The 16,534-nt window shown below is 38.8% G+C and overlaps 2 protein-coding genes across 5 annotated transcripts; both read right to left on the minus strand.

Moving 5' to 3' along the window:
* Positions 1-167: 167 nt before the first annotated feature.
* On the minus strand, positions 168-10,766 carry LOC111324635 (uncharacterized). Of its 4 annotated transcripts, XM_088761049.1 has the most exons (9): positions 10,614-10,707; positions 7,961-8,071; positions 4,539-4,665; positions 3,697-3,960; positions 2,619-2,761; positions 2,390-2,513; positions 1,707-1,985; positions 1,015-1,252; positions 168-936 (listed from the first exon to the last, which is right to left on the minus strand). In XM_088761049.1, the coding sequence occupies exons 1-9, from the start codon at positions 10,645-10,647 to the stop codon at positions 931-933; spliced, it is 1,326 nt and encodes a 441-aa protein (XP_088617175.1). In that variant the 5' UTR covers positions 10,648-10,707; the 3' UTR covers positions 168-930. The 4 variants fall into 4 exon arrangements, with proteins under 4 accessions (XP_088617175.1, XP_088617174.1, XP_088617177.1 ...); XM_088761048.1 differs by having other exon boundaries at positions 168-1,252; positions 10,614-10,636; XM_088761051.1 differs by lacking the exon at positions 7,961-8,071 and having other exon boundaries at positions 168-1,252; positions 10,614-10,766.
* A 178-nt stretch (positions 10,767-10,944) lies between these two features.
* On the minus strand, positions 10,945-15,275 carry LOC111324636 (uncharacterized). The gene is made up of 4 exons (XM_022928247.2): positions 15,056-15,275; positions 14,821-14,937; positions 13,082-13,344; positions 10,945-11,720 (listed from the first exon to the last, which is right to left on the minus strand). The coding sequence occupies exons 2-4, from the start codon at positions 14,879-14,881 to the stop codon at positions 11,688-11,690; spliced, it is 357 nt and encodes a 118-aa protein (XP_022783982.1). The 5' UTR covers positions 14,882-14,937; positions 15,056-15,275; the 3' UTR covers positions 10,945-11,687.
* Between the last annotated feature and the right edge of the window lie 1,259 nt (positions 15,276-16,534).

Below are 16,534 nucleotides of genomic sequence, written 5' to 3' on the forward strand. Positions count from 1 at the left end.
AGAAATCTTTATACAAGCACACGATTTTGGTGAGATAATTTGACCACCCACCCCACTGCTGTGCACCCAATAATCAATTTTTTTTACCCCTTCCTCCCTCCGGCCTCTGGCCTCCTCAAGCATTGGCTCAACGTGCAGAAAGAATTTATTGAATGACAGAAACAGAATTATGAAATGAATAAAATCTGAAATTTATTGACTCAATTTAAATGTACAAATGAACATTTTCTTTTTGTCAATGACTATTCAAGACTCGCAACAGTTTCTACTCATATATGCATCATCTAATCTTAGACAAGTACCTACTATTCTCCATACTTGAAAACTGACTCTACCTAATCTTAAATAGTTTATTAAATAGTTAGAGAATAGGAAGTGTTATGGAGGAAATGTGACGAAAAGTGAATGAAACTGCGACTGAAAATACGTGTGTTCGATTCTCTGCCTCGATTTAAGCTATGAACCTTGGAGGTGTTGTAAAGGTCCTTTGGTGTTTTCTGTCGTGCCAGATTCTTGTAACTTAATGATAGTAATAATAATCATAACAACGATAATAATAAAATTTATTGAAGTAAAATATGTATTAGTTTGTTCCCTTTTGAGAAACCTAATAAGTTAGAGTACTACGTACAGAATTTCAATCTCGAATTATGCATGTAGTTTTTAAGTTAAAGTGACTAATTTAATAGGTTCTATCTCTATATATAACAACTTCATACTTTTTCTTATAGCCGGTCACTATTAAATTAACTTACATATATCATCATGAGTGGCAATAATAAACTCTCGGAAAAGGTTTTTTATTTCTTTGCTTAAAAATTCTGACCGAGTGCGAACAACTTCAAATTTTTGCTAATTGTAAAACCTTTTACTACCAAAGAAGGTTTTACAAAGTATAGAGACTTCTTCAAAGTGTGCACAACATGTCTTCTAACTCTATAGAGAAAAAAAAATTAAAAATTAGGAGATAATGGCTAGTACTAAGAAATACGGTATGGAAACAAGAATGGACACCTTTGAACTGATTGACTTTCCCCCAGAGGTGCTAATTTTTCTCTCGACGTCCGGTGGCAGAGATCTGCGTGGTTTCTTGACACGTCTCCCTTGAGGTTTAGGTAAAGGATCTTTGCGCTTAGCGCAAAATGGATTGAATTCATCATAGATGAAATCGATGTCATCTTCCAGCTTTGGTGTGACGTTACAGTGCTCCAGGGTAACATTCTTTGCACAGCGTTTGGCTTCAGCGTATTGCCTGAACGAAAGTCGGAAAAAAAAAAAAAACAAGAAATGATGAATTTAATGACGTGCACTTTAATTTACCTGAATTGGTTTGATAATGTTTCGCTCAGCCAATCAGAGCGAAGTATAATGTAGCAAGGAGACAATCAGATTTCAAATAGTGGAGTCGCAGACTGCGTTTGATTGGTTTAGAGGGTGGCGCGAGTTTACTTGACCAGTCACATAAGTTTAGTAATTTCGCGCCCAGCGAGTTAGAGCGAAGTAAAATGTAGCAAGGAACCTGTGAGATTTCAATTTGTCGAGACGCAGACTGGGTCTGATTGGATTTAAGGGTATTCCGAATTTTCCTTAACAATCAAACAGCTTTACACAGAAAAACTAAAGCAATAAAAGGAAACTTTAGACCCTTGATTAAGAATTTCTCTAAAAGTAGAATAAAGAGGTCTCTTTGAAATTGCCCAACTTACCCACACAAAGACTTTTCCGTTTTGTTCTTAATGTATGCTTCCACAAAGTGGTTACTACATTTTTTCCTGTGTTCAAAGTAACTGTCTGTGCACTGGCCGGACTTTACCGCTGGGTAAGGGAACTGGAACTGAAAGCCGTCACAGTATCGTCGCTGGTTAAAGGATCGTATATTCTTGAACCCAGTCTCTATCCTCTTCTTATTGTAGCTGGTATCGTTCTTATGGCAATGGAGAGCCACGTTTTTAGCGCAGTTGTGAAGCCTCTTCCGAAATACCAACCTACAAAGAACAAAACCGACATGTCCTCAGTAACATAAATGTCTACCTAATTCATAGTTCTAAGGAAAAGAAATTTTATCTTATATTTTTTGTATCGTCAGACAAAGGTTAAAAAAAAGTGAAAATATCGAAGCGGTCTCGTAAATTTATTGCAATATGTTTGGTTGCATGATAACAAGCTGTTAGAAACTGCAGGCTCTGTTAATTTGCGATAACACAATTCTGGAACAAAAACACCCCAGGAATTTGCTCCTGCTTTGTTAGTTACGCAGATAGCCAACTCAGGTGACAAAGGACCGCAAAAAGTAATGGATAGGGAGCAGCCATGCAGCACACTTCTCCCCTTTCCCCGTCCTTAGCGACACTAGCATGTGCCAGAGAAGACATAAACAGTGCATACTGACCCGCAAGGCTTCTTTGGATATTTTTTCAGCGTCTGTATAAAATTTGCCAAGCAGTCACGGCTCCTGTTCAAGTACTCTCGTCTGGTGCACGAGCCAAAGCGGCTGGAAAAGCTACTTCTGTTGTCTAAAAAGAATAGAAAACCGAAGGTCATTCCGTATTATTTCATTACACATCCTTATTGCGCATAATTTCACAAATAACCAGCGCGCACATCAAACTTGTACTAACCTGGTTTCTTAACATCTGAGCCAACAGAACAGTACGGATTGAAGGGATTTTTGAAGATTTCCATAAGGTTCTTCACCTGAATTGTCTTTTTACACAAATTCTCCGCAACCCTTATGATGCATTTCTTGACCTTGTCGTATTTTCTGAAAAGTTTGAATATAAATGCTAGTTATAACAATAGCCTTCACTAGAGAAAGGAAAAAAATCTTTACATTTCTAATCTAAGTTCACTTTACTCTTTCCCCAAGGCGAGTCTCTGCGCAGACGCAGACTTTGGCAGGATAAATGGGAGCAAGTGCAGTGATGAGAGCGCTAGCGCGTGCCGACCGCCGCCGTGGCCTGGGTTTGATTAGAGTCGTTTCTTCGCTATTTCTTCGAGGGTTTTCGATTGGCTCTCAATAAGTAATTAAGTAAGTAAGTAAGTAAGTAAGTAAAAAGGTTATTAACAGTGTTTCCAGTGAGTGGCTCTTCATCTGTCACCAACTAAATACATTATAGGATCAACTTAAACCTATTTAATATTTACAATCTTAAATTTAAAATAGAAAAACATTTTAGTCTGTATACACTTAAAAAATTTGAACTAATTAAAATAAAATTAAACGGCCACGGTGTCTTGAAAGGTCCCCTTTTCTAAAGGAACCTGCAGTCTAATACAGTCTGATCAGCGCAGCTCTCTACGTATAGGGACTCGTTGTAGGTTCAGATATGTTGGCCCCTGTTTAAAATAAAGAGCTTTAAGGTCAATTTCAGCAAATTAAAATCCCTTCTTTCTTCCGCAGGAAGCCAATTTTGATTTAAAATGTCTCTAATGTTATCAACAAATCTGCCATAAAAAAAAAACTTGCGGCAGCAATCAATCATTTCAATCTCAATCATTTCCTTACATCAGTTCGTACATTTTCCATACCATTCTATGTACCATTCCTGACGCGGAGAATGTGATTAAAAATTAGGAGCTTCTGTGGTTGGTTCGATTTAGGGGTAATAATGTACGGAAAAATTAAATGATGGTCACTCTTCACTACTAAAGGCTTCGGTAAGCCCCTTCACAATTGCGTTTAGCATTGGCTCTAACCTGCACAAGGAAGTGCTTCCACTGTCACCTTTGAAATGTTTATGGAACTTTGATGAACACTTCCTCATTTTCTTTTGAGCCTTCTTTGGACATCCTTGCACAATTTTTCCGTTGAAGGGATTTATTCCGCCATAGGAGCAATAATACTGCTCCGAGGCAATAACGATGCGCTTTTTTTCGTCCAGAGTGGTTTCTCGATCTGTAGAGCTCTTACATTCGTTGAATGCCTGTTGTATGCAGTTTTTCATCAAACCGTAGTGGTTACTAAAAAAAATTGCATGAGGAAAAAATGGTTTCAGATCAGTCATGCATAATTTTTAAGGGGGGTCCTAAGTAAACTTAGAACCGAGCTGTCCCGCCTTCTTACCGGGCGTTTGTCATTTGAGTGTCGTCAAACCTAAACCCAACGTAATCCCAACAAGCAATCGGAGCCGCAAAGGAAACTGGGAAGAGGAGCCAATAAGAAGTTAAACTAAAAAAAAACAAATTGTCTGAAGCGCGGGAAAATACAACAGACAAAGTTGTGCATGAATAGATGTAATTCTAAATCTGATTGGCTAAGACGGTGGCGCGCGTTTCCTTTTGACCAATCACCCGGCAGAATTAAGTAAAATCGGGGATAGATCCCTGGATTACTTTCCAACAGAAAATTTCTCTACCGCACTTAGCCTATTCCTTTGTGCAAAAAAAAAAAGAAAAAATAGATCTGAAGATGAATCCTTTTAACAGATAATTGGTGAATTTTCCTCTATTTTTCTCAACCTACCCCTACGCGTGGCCTCCCCCTGCCCTTCCCCCACTGAATCAAGGATGTATATTTTTAATAGTTTGGTAATTCTTGCCTGCAAGTCTTGTTTTTGGTCTCTCGTAAGCTGCGTGCAAACCCAATCACGCAGGCCTTAGCTGCATCTTCAAACTTGCTGATGGTGCAAGTGTGGGTGATCTCCATCAGGCTGCAAAGAGCCAGAACTACAAGAAAAAATGTTAGCAAGAAGACATTAAGATCAACGCATTTTTTTCGAGACTGTAGGAATGGTAAACATTTATCGAGGGTGGGCGGATTTGATTTGATTCAACAAGACTTACCTCAAAAATGTTTTTGCTAAAGTTTTACCCAAGAATTTCCTCTGGCAGCCAAATTGGACTCAGCCTACGGCCTCGTCCAATTTTGGTTGTCCACAGAATTTGTTTCATCCAAATAAATCCAAATTGGACAGAATGTATCCCTTTTACACATACTAACGGTTAACCGCATTGACAGCCTCTTCTAATGACTCTTTCGCATGGGCAGTCAATTTACTATATACCCCCCCTTTAAATTCTGTTATAGAAGACTAATCCCCCCGCTTCCCCCCCCCCCCCATGGGATTTAGAAAATGCTGACAAATCTCAACATTTTTTTACTGAAAAATAACATTGAATTTATGGGAAGAAAGTATATGTTCATCACCGAAAAGATCAAAAGCAGTTTTTTTTCTGCTTTCTTTCTGCGCACTGAATTCTTGAGCCACGTTTAAACTGCTACATATGTACTTATACATAGAACATACCGCGTAATTCGTTAGTTCGGAGAACATGCTTTTAACCACCATAATGATGAAATTTCTCTGCATATTTGAATAAAGTAAATGCTCTCGTATCATAACGAGAAGAACATACTCTTTTATAGAATACTTGAATGCCCTTGCTCCGCCATGAAATGATGCTTACGTTCCAATTTCACTTTTTGAATTTACAGCGGCGTGTTACGCTTAACACTGCTTTGAAAAAGACTTCAAAAGATAATTTAAAGAGTTTCTAATACAAAACCATACGTACAAATCACAAAGGCTGAGGCCTAGTTGAAAAGTGATAATCAATTTGTCTACTTGAGTTTTGTAGTACAATAGTTCAATGATTTGTTTGAGCAACTCTACAAATTAAAGAAGCGCTTCTTTTCAGAAACGATAAAAAGTTGCTGAGCGGTATGTAACACTTTGTTCCTATATGAGGCACTTCATTATTAACAAATTAAGATTCCTAAAGCTTTCAAAATGATCGCAAATAAATGTTGTATTTCGACTCTTTACTATAGGACTCTTATCGGATATTTAACTCATCGAGCCAACGGGGGATAATGATCAATGAAGCTATCTCACTCACCGAGAAAAACAAACCGTTTCAATCCGTGATCCATCGTCGCGATGTTATGAGCACTTATTGGAGATGAATTCAAGATAGCTTGAAATTTGAACGGGACTGAGAGAGCTCACCTGATATATTCTTACCATGAAACAAACTTCGGGAAACCCCCGGTCCTATCACACAATAGTCTATTTTAAACGTATGTCCCAGGATTAGCACACCCAGGAGAAATCATGAATATTAACGTATGCAACAGAATTGTGTATCTATTCACAATCTAGAAAATGAGCTAGTAACGTCATCAGCTGTAAAATTGACTTTGCAAGCGAATCGAAACTGCTGGTTAGCTCATCTATAAATGTGCAGTAATTTTTTCCCCTCGAAAACGGAAGCTGGTTTCGAATCAAGTTTCTTCCACCCACATATGACCTTTCCTGCCAAATATGAGATGCCAAAAAAAGGAACATTAAAACCTCTCGAAAATGAAAGGTCTTGTAAACGTAATGATATCTCGCGAAAATTATTTTCAACGATGTTGCTTAGCCAGAACTGTTTTACAGTGCAACTAAAAAAACTCCAAGTTATAGCTTCAATCACGAATGCAAATTTGAATCATGCAAGGCATTTTGTGACGTCAGTTTTACAAGTCACGCTCACTCAGTGTCACGCATGGCTCAAGGTCACTCAGCTAAGTTTTCCTAAGAAATGAGCGACAAGGGCGTAGCCAGGGGGGTCCTGGGGTGCCCGTGACCCCCTCCCTTGGTAGGCCTTCTTTAGAGCAAAAAACCTACAATATTCAGGTTGCGAAAACGCCATGACAAAATCTTGGCCGTAAAAGCCATTGTTGAAAAGCCCACTTTTTTAAGAGCCACGATATTACGACTGAGCCCGCTGATACACGCGGGAGAGCAGCGGTGTAAATGGTGAGTAGCCTCTGTGACCCCCTCCCCCCCCCCCTTTGAAAAATCTTGGCTACGACCCTGAGCGATCTGATGAAAATGCGCGATCTTAGCGAAAAGGGGAATATTATGGCGTATTTAGAACATGATAACATTTTCCTCTTTCTCTAACTGAAGTTCCGGTTTCGTTCTCACCGACTGTCTTCAAAACTTCTTTGCGCAGATTTTATTTCGTCACGTCGAAAATAAAAACCGAATTTTATATTCTTATCCTTGAATTTCTAAAGAACAGATCAAAGTTTTGGTTTTGACCGATGAATCAGCCTAAATTCCGATATTTAAATTCACTTGAGTGACTCACTGCCAGGCGTAAAATTTATAACAAAGGGAAAGTGAAAATCAATTCTTGGCTAACAAAAGAGCAAAATTGTAAGCGGCTGTTACGCAGTTGAAGTAAGATACCTCATTCTTCTAGCTTTCACCATTTGTCTGTTACCAAATTAGGCCTACAAACGTGCTTGGAAAATTCTTAGCTGACTTTGCAAAACGCTTCACTTTAAAGAATTATTTGGGCCGTACACGCTTTCTCTCCCGATAACAGATTCAAATCGAAGTGTCTCTTAAACTAAGAAACGCGTCATAAGCGATGCGAGATTGTAATGAACTGGAAAATTGGCTCAATAGGTATTACTCACCACAGATATGTAGCTTTTGACAAATGCGGTTTAAAAATTACGACTAATATTTACCTAAACAAAACAAAGAGGCATCCTCCAAAAGAAACCTGGAGGCTTGTAATACTAAACTTTTGTCAATGTAGTTTGATTTTCTAATCAAGACATATGAAGCACTCTAATCTTAAAAGCCATTGGACTATTTACAAGATTTAAATGATAATTTCAAGCCTTAAATAACTTAATCATTAAACTGACAACTTTGAGAATTAACTGCCAAACACACAAGTGAGTTATTTCTCAGGACATTTCGATGCTCCTAATGGAAATATTTTTAAATGACTCAGATTGACATCGATTCATGTGCGATCCACTAAAGAGATGTATGTTTTTCAAAATTAGTTTTAAATTGTAAGTACATGAGCGGTTTTCAGACATAAACGATCCATATCACTTCACAAGGTTTAATGGTTGACGAAGCAACACATCGAAAGTTATGTAAACTGAACAAGATGTTGTGAGCTACATTAACGCCCTATAAAAAGTAAATCAAACAATTAAACTCACCAATTAAAATAAGATGTCGACTACCCATGTTGAACTTGTGCACCAACTTACGACTTGATTTGAGTTTGATTTGACGGAGCTTCGGATTTGATCGTACTGAGCAGGAGTGGGCTAAAATTGTAACAGTTACAGAGGCCGGGTCTCTTTGATATCAAAATCCAGTTTGGGAAACTCCCTCATTAAAATAATTTATTTGTAATAGCTATTTAGAGTTGGGATGCATGTGTTAGCACTCCTGGTCATTTATCATTTCGCTATGTTAGAGAAGCAGGTTTGTGTTCTTTTTTTTTTCTTTTTTTTGTTTTATTTTTTTTTTGCTGGGAAACTGCGCGATGAGAAACGGTTGTATGAAAGGCGGGTTTTAAACATTCTAAATCAATTTTACGGTTTGCCATATTATATGTAACAGCGTAGCATAATCCTAAAAACATAGGATTTTCAATTGGAACAAAAGAGTACAATCGAAGGTACTCCGAAAGGTTATGTTTGACGTCAACTTGACTTGAAAACGAAACTGCTTGCAAAGCTTAAAAGCAAAACCTAATTTTGACATTTTTGGAACCAAGTCACCATAATGACGTTCTACCCATCCTCGAGCATTGATGACTCCCTAGAGCACTTGTATCATTTAAACGTAGGCCCCTTATGGTACCGCATGTTCTCTTTTTTTAGCATCATGTCCAAAGACAAGGAATTGATATAATTTGGTTGATCTGGCTCCATTTAAACAGAAGACTATCTATGTAACCCCCCAACATAGCTAACTGCACTTCAGTACTTTTCTTATTTGAGTTTAGTAACTTTCTAAATTGAGGTGTGCCGTGCATGCATGCATGCATGTTGGTTAGCAAGAGTTGGTCGCGGAAAATGAGCTGTTTTCTTCTCTATCAGTCCAATGATTCTCGTTGTGGATTAAATTGAATATTCTACTATGTGCTACTTCAATTTAGTTCTTTTTTATTTCATGCGTGACACTGAGACAATTCTACAGACTTTCACTCAGTGACCTGAAGTCCGTAAAAGAAAAGAAGTGTGATCGAGTCCAAATTGCCTTTAGTGTAAACGATGTCTCGTCTCCAGAGAACGAAACATGTCTTTAATTCAGGTTCTGCTTCCATGAATTTCAAGTGAAATCGCTCTTCTTGTCTGGGTAAGCAAACAAATCTATTTTCTCTATTTCCGATTTGTTTATCTTGTTTTCCAACACGCCCTTCCGCTCTGATTCAATGCAGGAAGTCGTTCAGTTCTGTTTTTACTTTTGAAGCCCTTTGTGCCCGGATCGCATGCGTCCGAGCACTAAAGTTCGCGTGTATTTTATTCAGCACGCCCCTCGACGAAGAAAGTTTTACAATTCGTTTTTCTGATAGTGACTGATAAACGGCTGAAGTCCGGCGATGCATTCGCAATTCATAGTCTACATATATGACAGTTATCCGTCCTTAGGGTTAAACTATTGACTCAGTTTCGTTTCAGCTCTGTAAGGTCCTGAAACACTCCATAAATAAACTGAAACCGCCTTGAAACTGGATAATAGTTGTCAATTTTTTTTTTCCTTAACTGTCTAGGCAGGCTATTGCTGTTGTTGCCGCTCTGGTTGTTTCAGTTTCATGTTAACGAAGTATTTTGTAGAATGCACCGCGTATAAACTGATATTAAGGCCTGTTTAAACGAGGAAAATAATCCGCGGCTTACGTACTGAACGCGAACAAGACCGTTTATACGAGACGGGCTTGATTAAGCCGAGAGGTGCTCATAAATAATTATTATAAATATTTATTATTAATGGTTCGCGTCGTATGGAGTTGTGCGAGAGGTCGCGAGCAAGGGAATCCAACGCGCCTACAAACGGGGAATAAATGGCGCTTGCGTAGATTAAGTTCGCGTCTCTCGGTAAGCCGCGAACAAGCCGCAATGCAATTTATACGAAGTCTTTCGTATCCTATCAAAGCTGCGACTTATTTAGGACTTGCTTAAAATCCTCGACTTACATCAACTACGGCCTTTTAAAGTGGAAATGTATACGATGAGTTCGCGTTATATGTATGCGGTGGATTATCATCCTCACAAGAAGTGCCCTCAGCCGCACGCAGTATTGGCATCTGAACTGGCAGTTTCGTGACTGCTTCGAAGCGTCAAGCGATAGAGCCGTAAAAAAACTGGCAGCGAAGCCACGAGAGTGGGCTGAAAAAAAAATTACAGTTGCGAAAGACTGAAATCAAGTCAAGGCACTCTGACACTTGTCCAAAGTAAACCTCTAAGTTCTTAATTTACTTTTAATTTACTTTTGGCGCCCTTGAGAGCTCTTCGTTAACAAAGAAACAGCATTTTATGAGTGCAGAAGGATTCTAAAGAGATAAATCAGCCCATAAGGGTTGGATTTTGTTCTTAAGTAGTTTTGAATCAATTTACTACAAGCATTAGTTTTCTGCAAGCAGAGCATGCCATCGAAGCGTATTTATTCTACAGAGTCAGCAGAAATCATACTACATTATACTAACCGATTACAATTAAAAGCTCTACTGACACAAGACAAAACTGCAATGAAATGTGTCGTAAATAAACACATTTTGCCCTAAAAATTTTTGACTGGTTTATGACTGAAGTTTTTTCAAAATTCTAGGAAGTTTTCTTTGAAGACCTACCTATTACTTACCGAATATGACGACGACTGTGGGAAAATGCGACATGTTTCGTAGATATGACTTCACAAAATTGAAACTTCGAGAAACTGATTTTGTGAGAAAGGACTTCAGTGGATTTTATAAGGATGCCGAGGGAAAATTACCAACAGTTTTTCCGCTGCCACAAACTTATAACAAGAAACCGCTCATATTTATTTTTAGTACCGTTCCTTGCAACCAGTACCCATGAACGAACAGTTTGAGTAAATAAGCCAATCTTTACCGGAAGGATGATTAACAACAATTCGTGCAATCTAGTTTGATGGAACATTGCAAATCAGCGCGTTACATATTGCCAAAGTGTTGAGAAATAAAAGATTTACTGAGAGAGGATTATTGGAGAAGTGTTAAAGAACACGCAACGCTAGAGTACCAACACTAAATAGGTTTTAAGTCTTTCAACTACAAAGTTCAGCGATAGTTTGTTAAACTATTTGTCGCGTGGCAATCAAAATTAGTAGCGCAAAGTTGATTGGAGAAAAATGTATCGCTCATTGCAAAGTACGTATCTAGTGCAAAAGGCTCTTCAAATTGTATTAGCTGTATATTGTTTTAATTTGACAAGCATCACTGAGTTAGCACATCATTTCACGTCAATAAAATTTTGCGACTTTGCCCTGCAAGCTTATTTTAACAGTTCGCTTTAAAACTTGGCAGTATTCATGAAATAAAATCGACGAATTGACTTTCTCTGTTCCATATCAAAAGTTGAAACGAACCATGGATGAATAAATTTTCTGTTTATCAACAGATTCAGTCGTTTCCGTTTCTCGAAATATCGCTGACTCGCTGACGCTAGAAAGTGAAAGTAAAAATTTAGGAAAATTTTACGTCAGTTGTCACGATAAACTTAGTTTTGCATCAAAAGCTGACTCGTAGAAAATTTAACAAAAGAGAAAAATTCCCCGTCTTTGAACGACTGAAAATATTCCCTTGCCAATGAATGAAGACTGTTTCTTCGCTTCGGCCAAACAGTTGAATAACGTTAGGACACTTGTAAAGGTGTCACGATCTCTGATCCTTGAGTTGGCTGCTGTCACGGCAAATCACGGCTCACAGCTGTCAAGTTGAAAGAGGAACTGTAAAATAAACACAATTTTTACAAATAAAAAAGCCATATTAGGTTTTTCCAGGAGAGGATAAAGTGTGTAACGTTAATCTGGTGTTGTTCAACAGTTTCATTCGAAGTAATCTCTAAAATTTTCAATTTTGTCAAGTGCAAATCGTTCTACCGTGAACGCTCTGACCAGTCCCCCTCGGCCCTTCTCTCCTCCCACATCACGCGGTAATAAGTTCTGTGGGCGCTTAACCGTTTCGCTTCCAACATCTCATTATTAATTCTCCTTACTGTCTGCCATATAATTCTTTTCAAGTTTGCTTGGAGAATTTGCTACTTGATCAACTCATGATCTCCTAATTGATATTTTTCTTTATTCTCATTCGCTTTTCGGATCAATTTTACTATAGGTAGTGTCGGCCGACATGCCGACCGACATGGCGACCGACATGTCGACCGACATATCGGTCGACAGTCGGTCGACAGTTGGTCGATAGTCGGTCGACAGGTCGGTCAATAGTCGGTCGATAGTCGGTCAATAGTCGGTCAATATTCGGTCGATAGTCGGTCAATAGTCGGTCGATAGTCGGTCGATAGTCAGAAGATAGTCGGTCGACATGTCGGTCGATATGTCGACCGACTGTCGACCGACAGATGGAGTGTCGCGCCTCTGTGAAATATCAGCCAAGTGTCGGTGGAATATCGGTCAAGTGTCAGTGGTTTATGGGTCGAGTGTCGGTAGTCTATCGGTCAAGTGTCTGAACTTTATCAGTAAATATAGTTTGAACGTCGCTCGTGTGGTTGTGTATTGTTCGGGTATATGATTAAGTGTCAGTGAAGTATCGGTGAAGCATCGGCCAAGTGTCGACCGAGTGTCGGCACTTGTGTCGGCCAAGTGTCAGCCAAGTGTCGATCAAATATCGACCAACTGTCTACCGATATGTCGACCGACAATTAGCCGACATATATCGGTCGACATATCGACCGACATGTCGACCGACCATGATATTCCGACTATCGACCGACTATCGACCGACTATCGACCGACTATCGACCGACTATCGACCGACTATCGACCGACTGTCGACCGACTATCGACCGACTGTCGACCGACTGTCGACCGACTGTCGACCGACATGTCGGTCGACATGTCGGTCGCCATGTCGGCCAACACTACTTATAGTAACATTGATCCCGCTTGTCTGCTTGTTATCGATTGATATTGAAAAGAGAAATTCTGTCTTGGTCAGTCACGGCTTTAGTGAAGGCTCTAGGGGTGATCATCTTCGTCCTTGCTATCCCTGATCACACTCTTGAACCCTTTTTGAAGTTTAAAATTTCTGAAGTGATATCAATGATTTTAATACAAGGATGTAAACAGACCTTCTCGATCTTTTCCCGATCAAAAGTTCTGGAAAGTGAACCGGGCTTTATTCTAGTCTCCTCAATATCTGATAAAACCGTGCATTGTAAGCGTGAGCCCACGGTTTCCATGTTGTATGCAACACACAAAGGTTGACGTATGCATTGGTCCATGCAGTGTAGCTCTGAGACCACTTCCTCTCTGAAACTCACTCGGCCAATAAAGATCGTGTCTAAAGTGATATCGGAGAGTTGGGGAGGAGAGCAAGTTTCACCTTGTACGCCTACGATCGAAGCAACAATACGGTTACTCGAATAAGCTATCAATCAACAAACGTTATAAAAATCTTGCAAAATAAATTGGTCTTGAGTAAGATATTAACCGCATCTCGACTTCCTTCCGAATTTCCATTTTCTTTGCGACACATTTCGCATAAACGTAATGAGTTGAACTCTCTTCCCCTCCCCCCCCCCACGAGGTTCTGAGCCACAAGTTCCTTTCTCCCTTCCCCCTTACCCCTTCCTCGTTCCTATTGGAGGTGGAATGCCAAGCCAATGAGCTACAAGGAGCTTTGCATATTCCTTATTAGCTGTCCGTACCCGAGCCTTTTCCCGCCCTGCCTCGTAGAAGGGAAAAGCCTTGGGGAAAAAGTTGCCTTATGCAGTCAGGATGGCAACGCCGAGGAAGAAGACGATTCAAAAGTAAATTTACATTTTTAGTTAGAGTTTCGTATATGGCTGGATGTGTTTATCGTCTCTTATGGCGCCGTACTTCAACTTCAGCATGACGTATGCGGGCAGCTGTGAGTTCCATATGGAAACTTAAATAATTTGCCGTCCGGGTTTTCGTACACAGACCGCGCAAATTTTAGTGATTTCACGTTTCTGTATTGCCGAAGTCGGCATAGAAATGTACAAATTTTTAAAACGCACGTACTTAGCCATGATTGTTCTGCTTATCTCATATTTTGTTTTGCCACGTCTTCGTTCTCGTTGCCGTCGTGGTTTGTTTAGAAGGTCCTTAATGACTTGAAGTCACAAAAATTTGCGTGGTCTAAGAACGGAAATCTCGACGGCAAATTAATTAAATTTCCCTTTGCAACCCAACACTGCTCACATACGTAATGCTGAAATTGAGGAGTTGCGCCGTAAGAGACGGTAAAAACATCCAGCCATTCGTGAAATTCTTATTAAAAATATAAATTTATTTTTTAATCGATATCTTCCGTGGTGTCGCGTTCCTGACCGCTTTAATTCAGGCGTCACCTGTCTTCGGCGATCATAAAATCACCAATAAGGATGTGAACTCTGGTTTCACCTCGGCCTGAAATTATCGATGTTTTTGCACTTCATCGGGTACTTCAAAAACATCCGCACGACATGGGAACCATTACACGACTAATAAGATTTTAAAAAACTGTTTCATAATCTGTGTTTCTTGAGGACTGATCTAGCCTGATCATTTAATTTGTTATCTAAAATCCTGGACCATTGTTTTTAGTTCTTAGTTTATCATTCTCATTTTGATATTTCCCTTTCTTATCAGGTTAAAATTTCAAATTTTCTCTCGCGTTTAAGATAATTCAATTTTATATGATGCAAAAAAAACGATTCAAAATATCGGTGACAGCTCCGGCTTTATCGTCAACTACACGATTTTCCTTTAAATGACAAACTTGCTTTATTTAAAGAAACTCGAGAGCGGGAAATAGTAGAAAAGTTTTGGAAACAGAACTTCGGGTGAGATTGAAAAAACCTACCTGAAGTCAATTTGGAAATGAAGAACGTCGTTGAAAGGACCAACACACAAATCCATAACATGGTCAGGGAAGATGAAAATACCAAAGAAACTTTGACCAGAATTAGAAAACGTAATTCTGAAACAGGTCAATAGGAAAAAAATATTTTGTCAATCTATCTTCAAAGATGAAGTCTAGAATCGTTACAAACAGGGAAATAAAGACATTTGATACATGTGTGGTTTAATTTACTCACAGTTCTAAGCGTCCTGTCTTGATCAAAATGTCGTTTACCAGGCCTGCTGCTGTAATATGATAATAATTAAATATACTTGCATGAATATGAAGAACTGCTTTACATGAAAGTGTAGAGACTGTTGCGATGAAGTGTTGAATATATCGACATGAATGGTTTTGCTATCGTGTTTCATCGGAAAATGACAAAAAATTGCTTTTAGCCTATTAAGATTTATTTGTGTTTGTTTGCACGTATAAAGATTAAATATATGAACTTAAAAACCAGGAAACGTGGAAGACCTCTTAGGAGATAATCTTTAAAGATAATTCGAAGGCGTCAATCGATATTATATTGTCATTGAAAGTTCTTATATCAAAACAATTTACAAGTGAAACTGAATGAACTCAATATCCCTCTCACCCAAGACTGATCTTATTGGAAACTCTCCTTACTATCTGCCATATAATTCTTATGATTTTGGTTTGGAGAATTGGGATTTTGATCAACTAATAATGCCCCCACTGGTCTGCTTGATATTGCATTGATAGTGGTTAGGAGAAATTCTGTCTTGATCACTATTAAACATTCATTCGCTCAAAAGGGCGCGCGAAATACACTATATGGCTCCAGGACTTTCAGGCTGCCTTCGTAAAATGAAGGCTATTAGTACTTTTTTCCTTTTCTTTTTTTATCATAATAATTTTTCGTGTTTTGACACCGTTTATGACAAGTGCCTGCAAATAGCCATTCGTGCAGGGAAGAAAAAAAAAAAAGGCTTATTCATGGAGTAATTCAATTTCCTTACATCCAATTATTTGTCACTTTTCAAAAGTGATAATCTGATAAGATCAAAATGATGAAATGATTATGCAAATTGTTGTGTCAAAAAAGCAAAACCGATCACTTAAAAGCTTACTAAATGATGGATGGTTAGAAAAGAGAAATGAATAAAGAGGGTAAGTTTCTAAATAAATTGTGGCGCTGCTTCGGCGGGGGTAAAAAGGTAATTTGGTTATATCAAGTAAGTTGAAATTGTAAATTGGCCACCGTAAATAGTTAAAAAGCTGATGTTTCGAGCATTAGCCCTTCGTCAGAGCAAAAGGTGGAACTGTGTGTTGTGTGTGGGTTTATATGCAGAAAGTAGAGCTACGCTATTGGGAGGAACATGGCGACGAGAAAAACACGAATAAATTATTAGAATGAAAAGCGTTCGTTGATACCTATGGGGTTAAGAGTGCCTATTTGATAGATAAATTTTTGTTCAAGAGTTTTACGGCTTTCTGATCGAGCTACCTAAATGTAAAGAAAGGCCGCAGATTACCATATGCTGCTTAGAATGATGAAGGAGATTAAATTGTCTAGCGACTGGCTTTGATGCATCCTTGTCACTCCTTTCTACGTCCAGAAGGTTAGAAAAGGGGTCTGCTTTGAAAGATTTTTGCATTCAAAGGAAGATGCGTAAGTGCATCAGCCATGAAGTTTTCTACAGGGCTGATG

This window comes from Stylophora pistillata, chromosome 5 (assembly GCF_964205215.1).
Source record: "Stylophora pistillata chromosome 5, jaStyPist1.2, whole genome shotgun sequence".
NCBI classification, from domain to species: Eukaryota; Metazoa; Cnidaria; class Anthozoa; order Scleractinia; family Pocilloporidae; genus Stylophora; species Stylophora pistillata.

Excerpts from the sequence above, each read along its gene's own strand:
- LOC111324635 (XM_088761049.1), bottom strand. The coding sequence starts at position 10,647 with ATGTCGCATTTTCCCACAGTCGTCGTCATATTCG. Across the intron at positions 1,986-2,389 it reads TATCCAAAGAAGCCTTGCGG|GTTGGTATTTCGGAAGAGGC; the intron begins GTCAGTATGCAC and ends TGTTCTTTGTAG. Across the intron at positions 1,253-1,706 it reads ACGGAAAAGTCTTTGTGTGG|GCAATACGCTGAAGCCAAAC; the intron begins GTAAGTTGGGCA and ends ACTTTCGTTCAG.
- LOC111324636 (XM_022928247.2), bottom strand. The coding sequence starts at position 14,881 with ATGTTATGGATTTGTGTGTTGGTCCTTTCAACGACGTTCTTCATTTCC. Across the intron at positions 13,345-14,820 it reads CATTTCCAAATTGACTTCAG|GCGTACAAGGTGAAACTTGC; the intron begins GTAGGTTTTTTC and ends CTTCGATCGTAG. Across the intron at positions 11,721-13,081 it reads ATCGGGAAAAGATCGAGAAG|TTCCTCTTTCAACTTGACAG; the intron begins GTCTGTTTACAT and ends TTTATTTTACAG.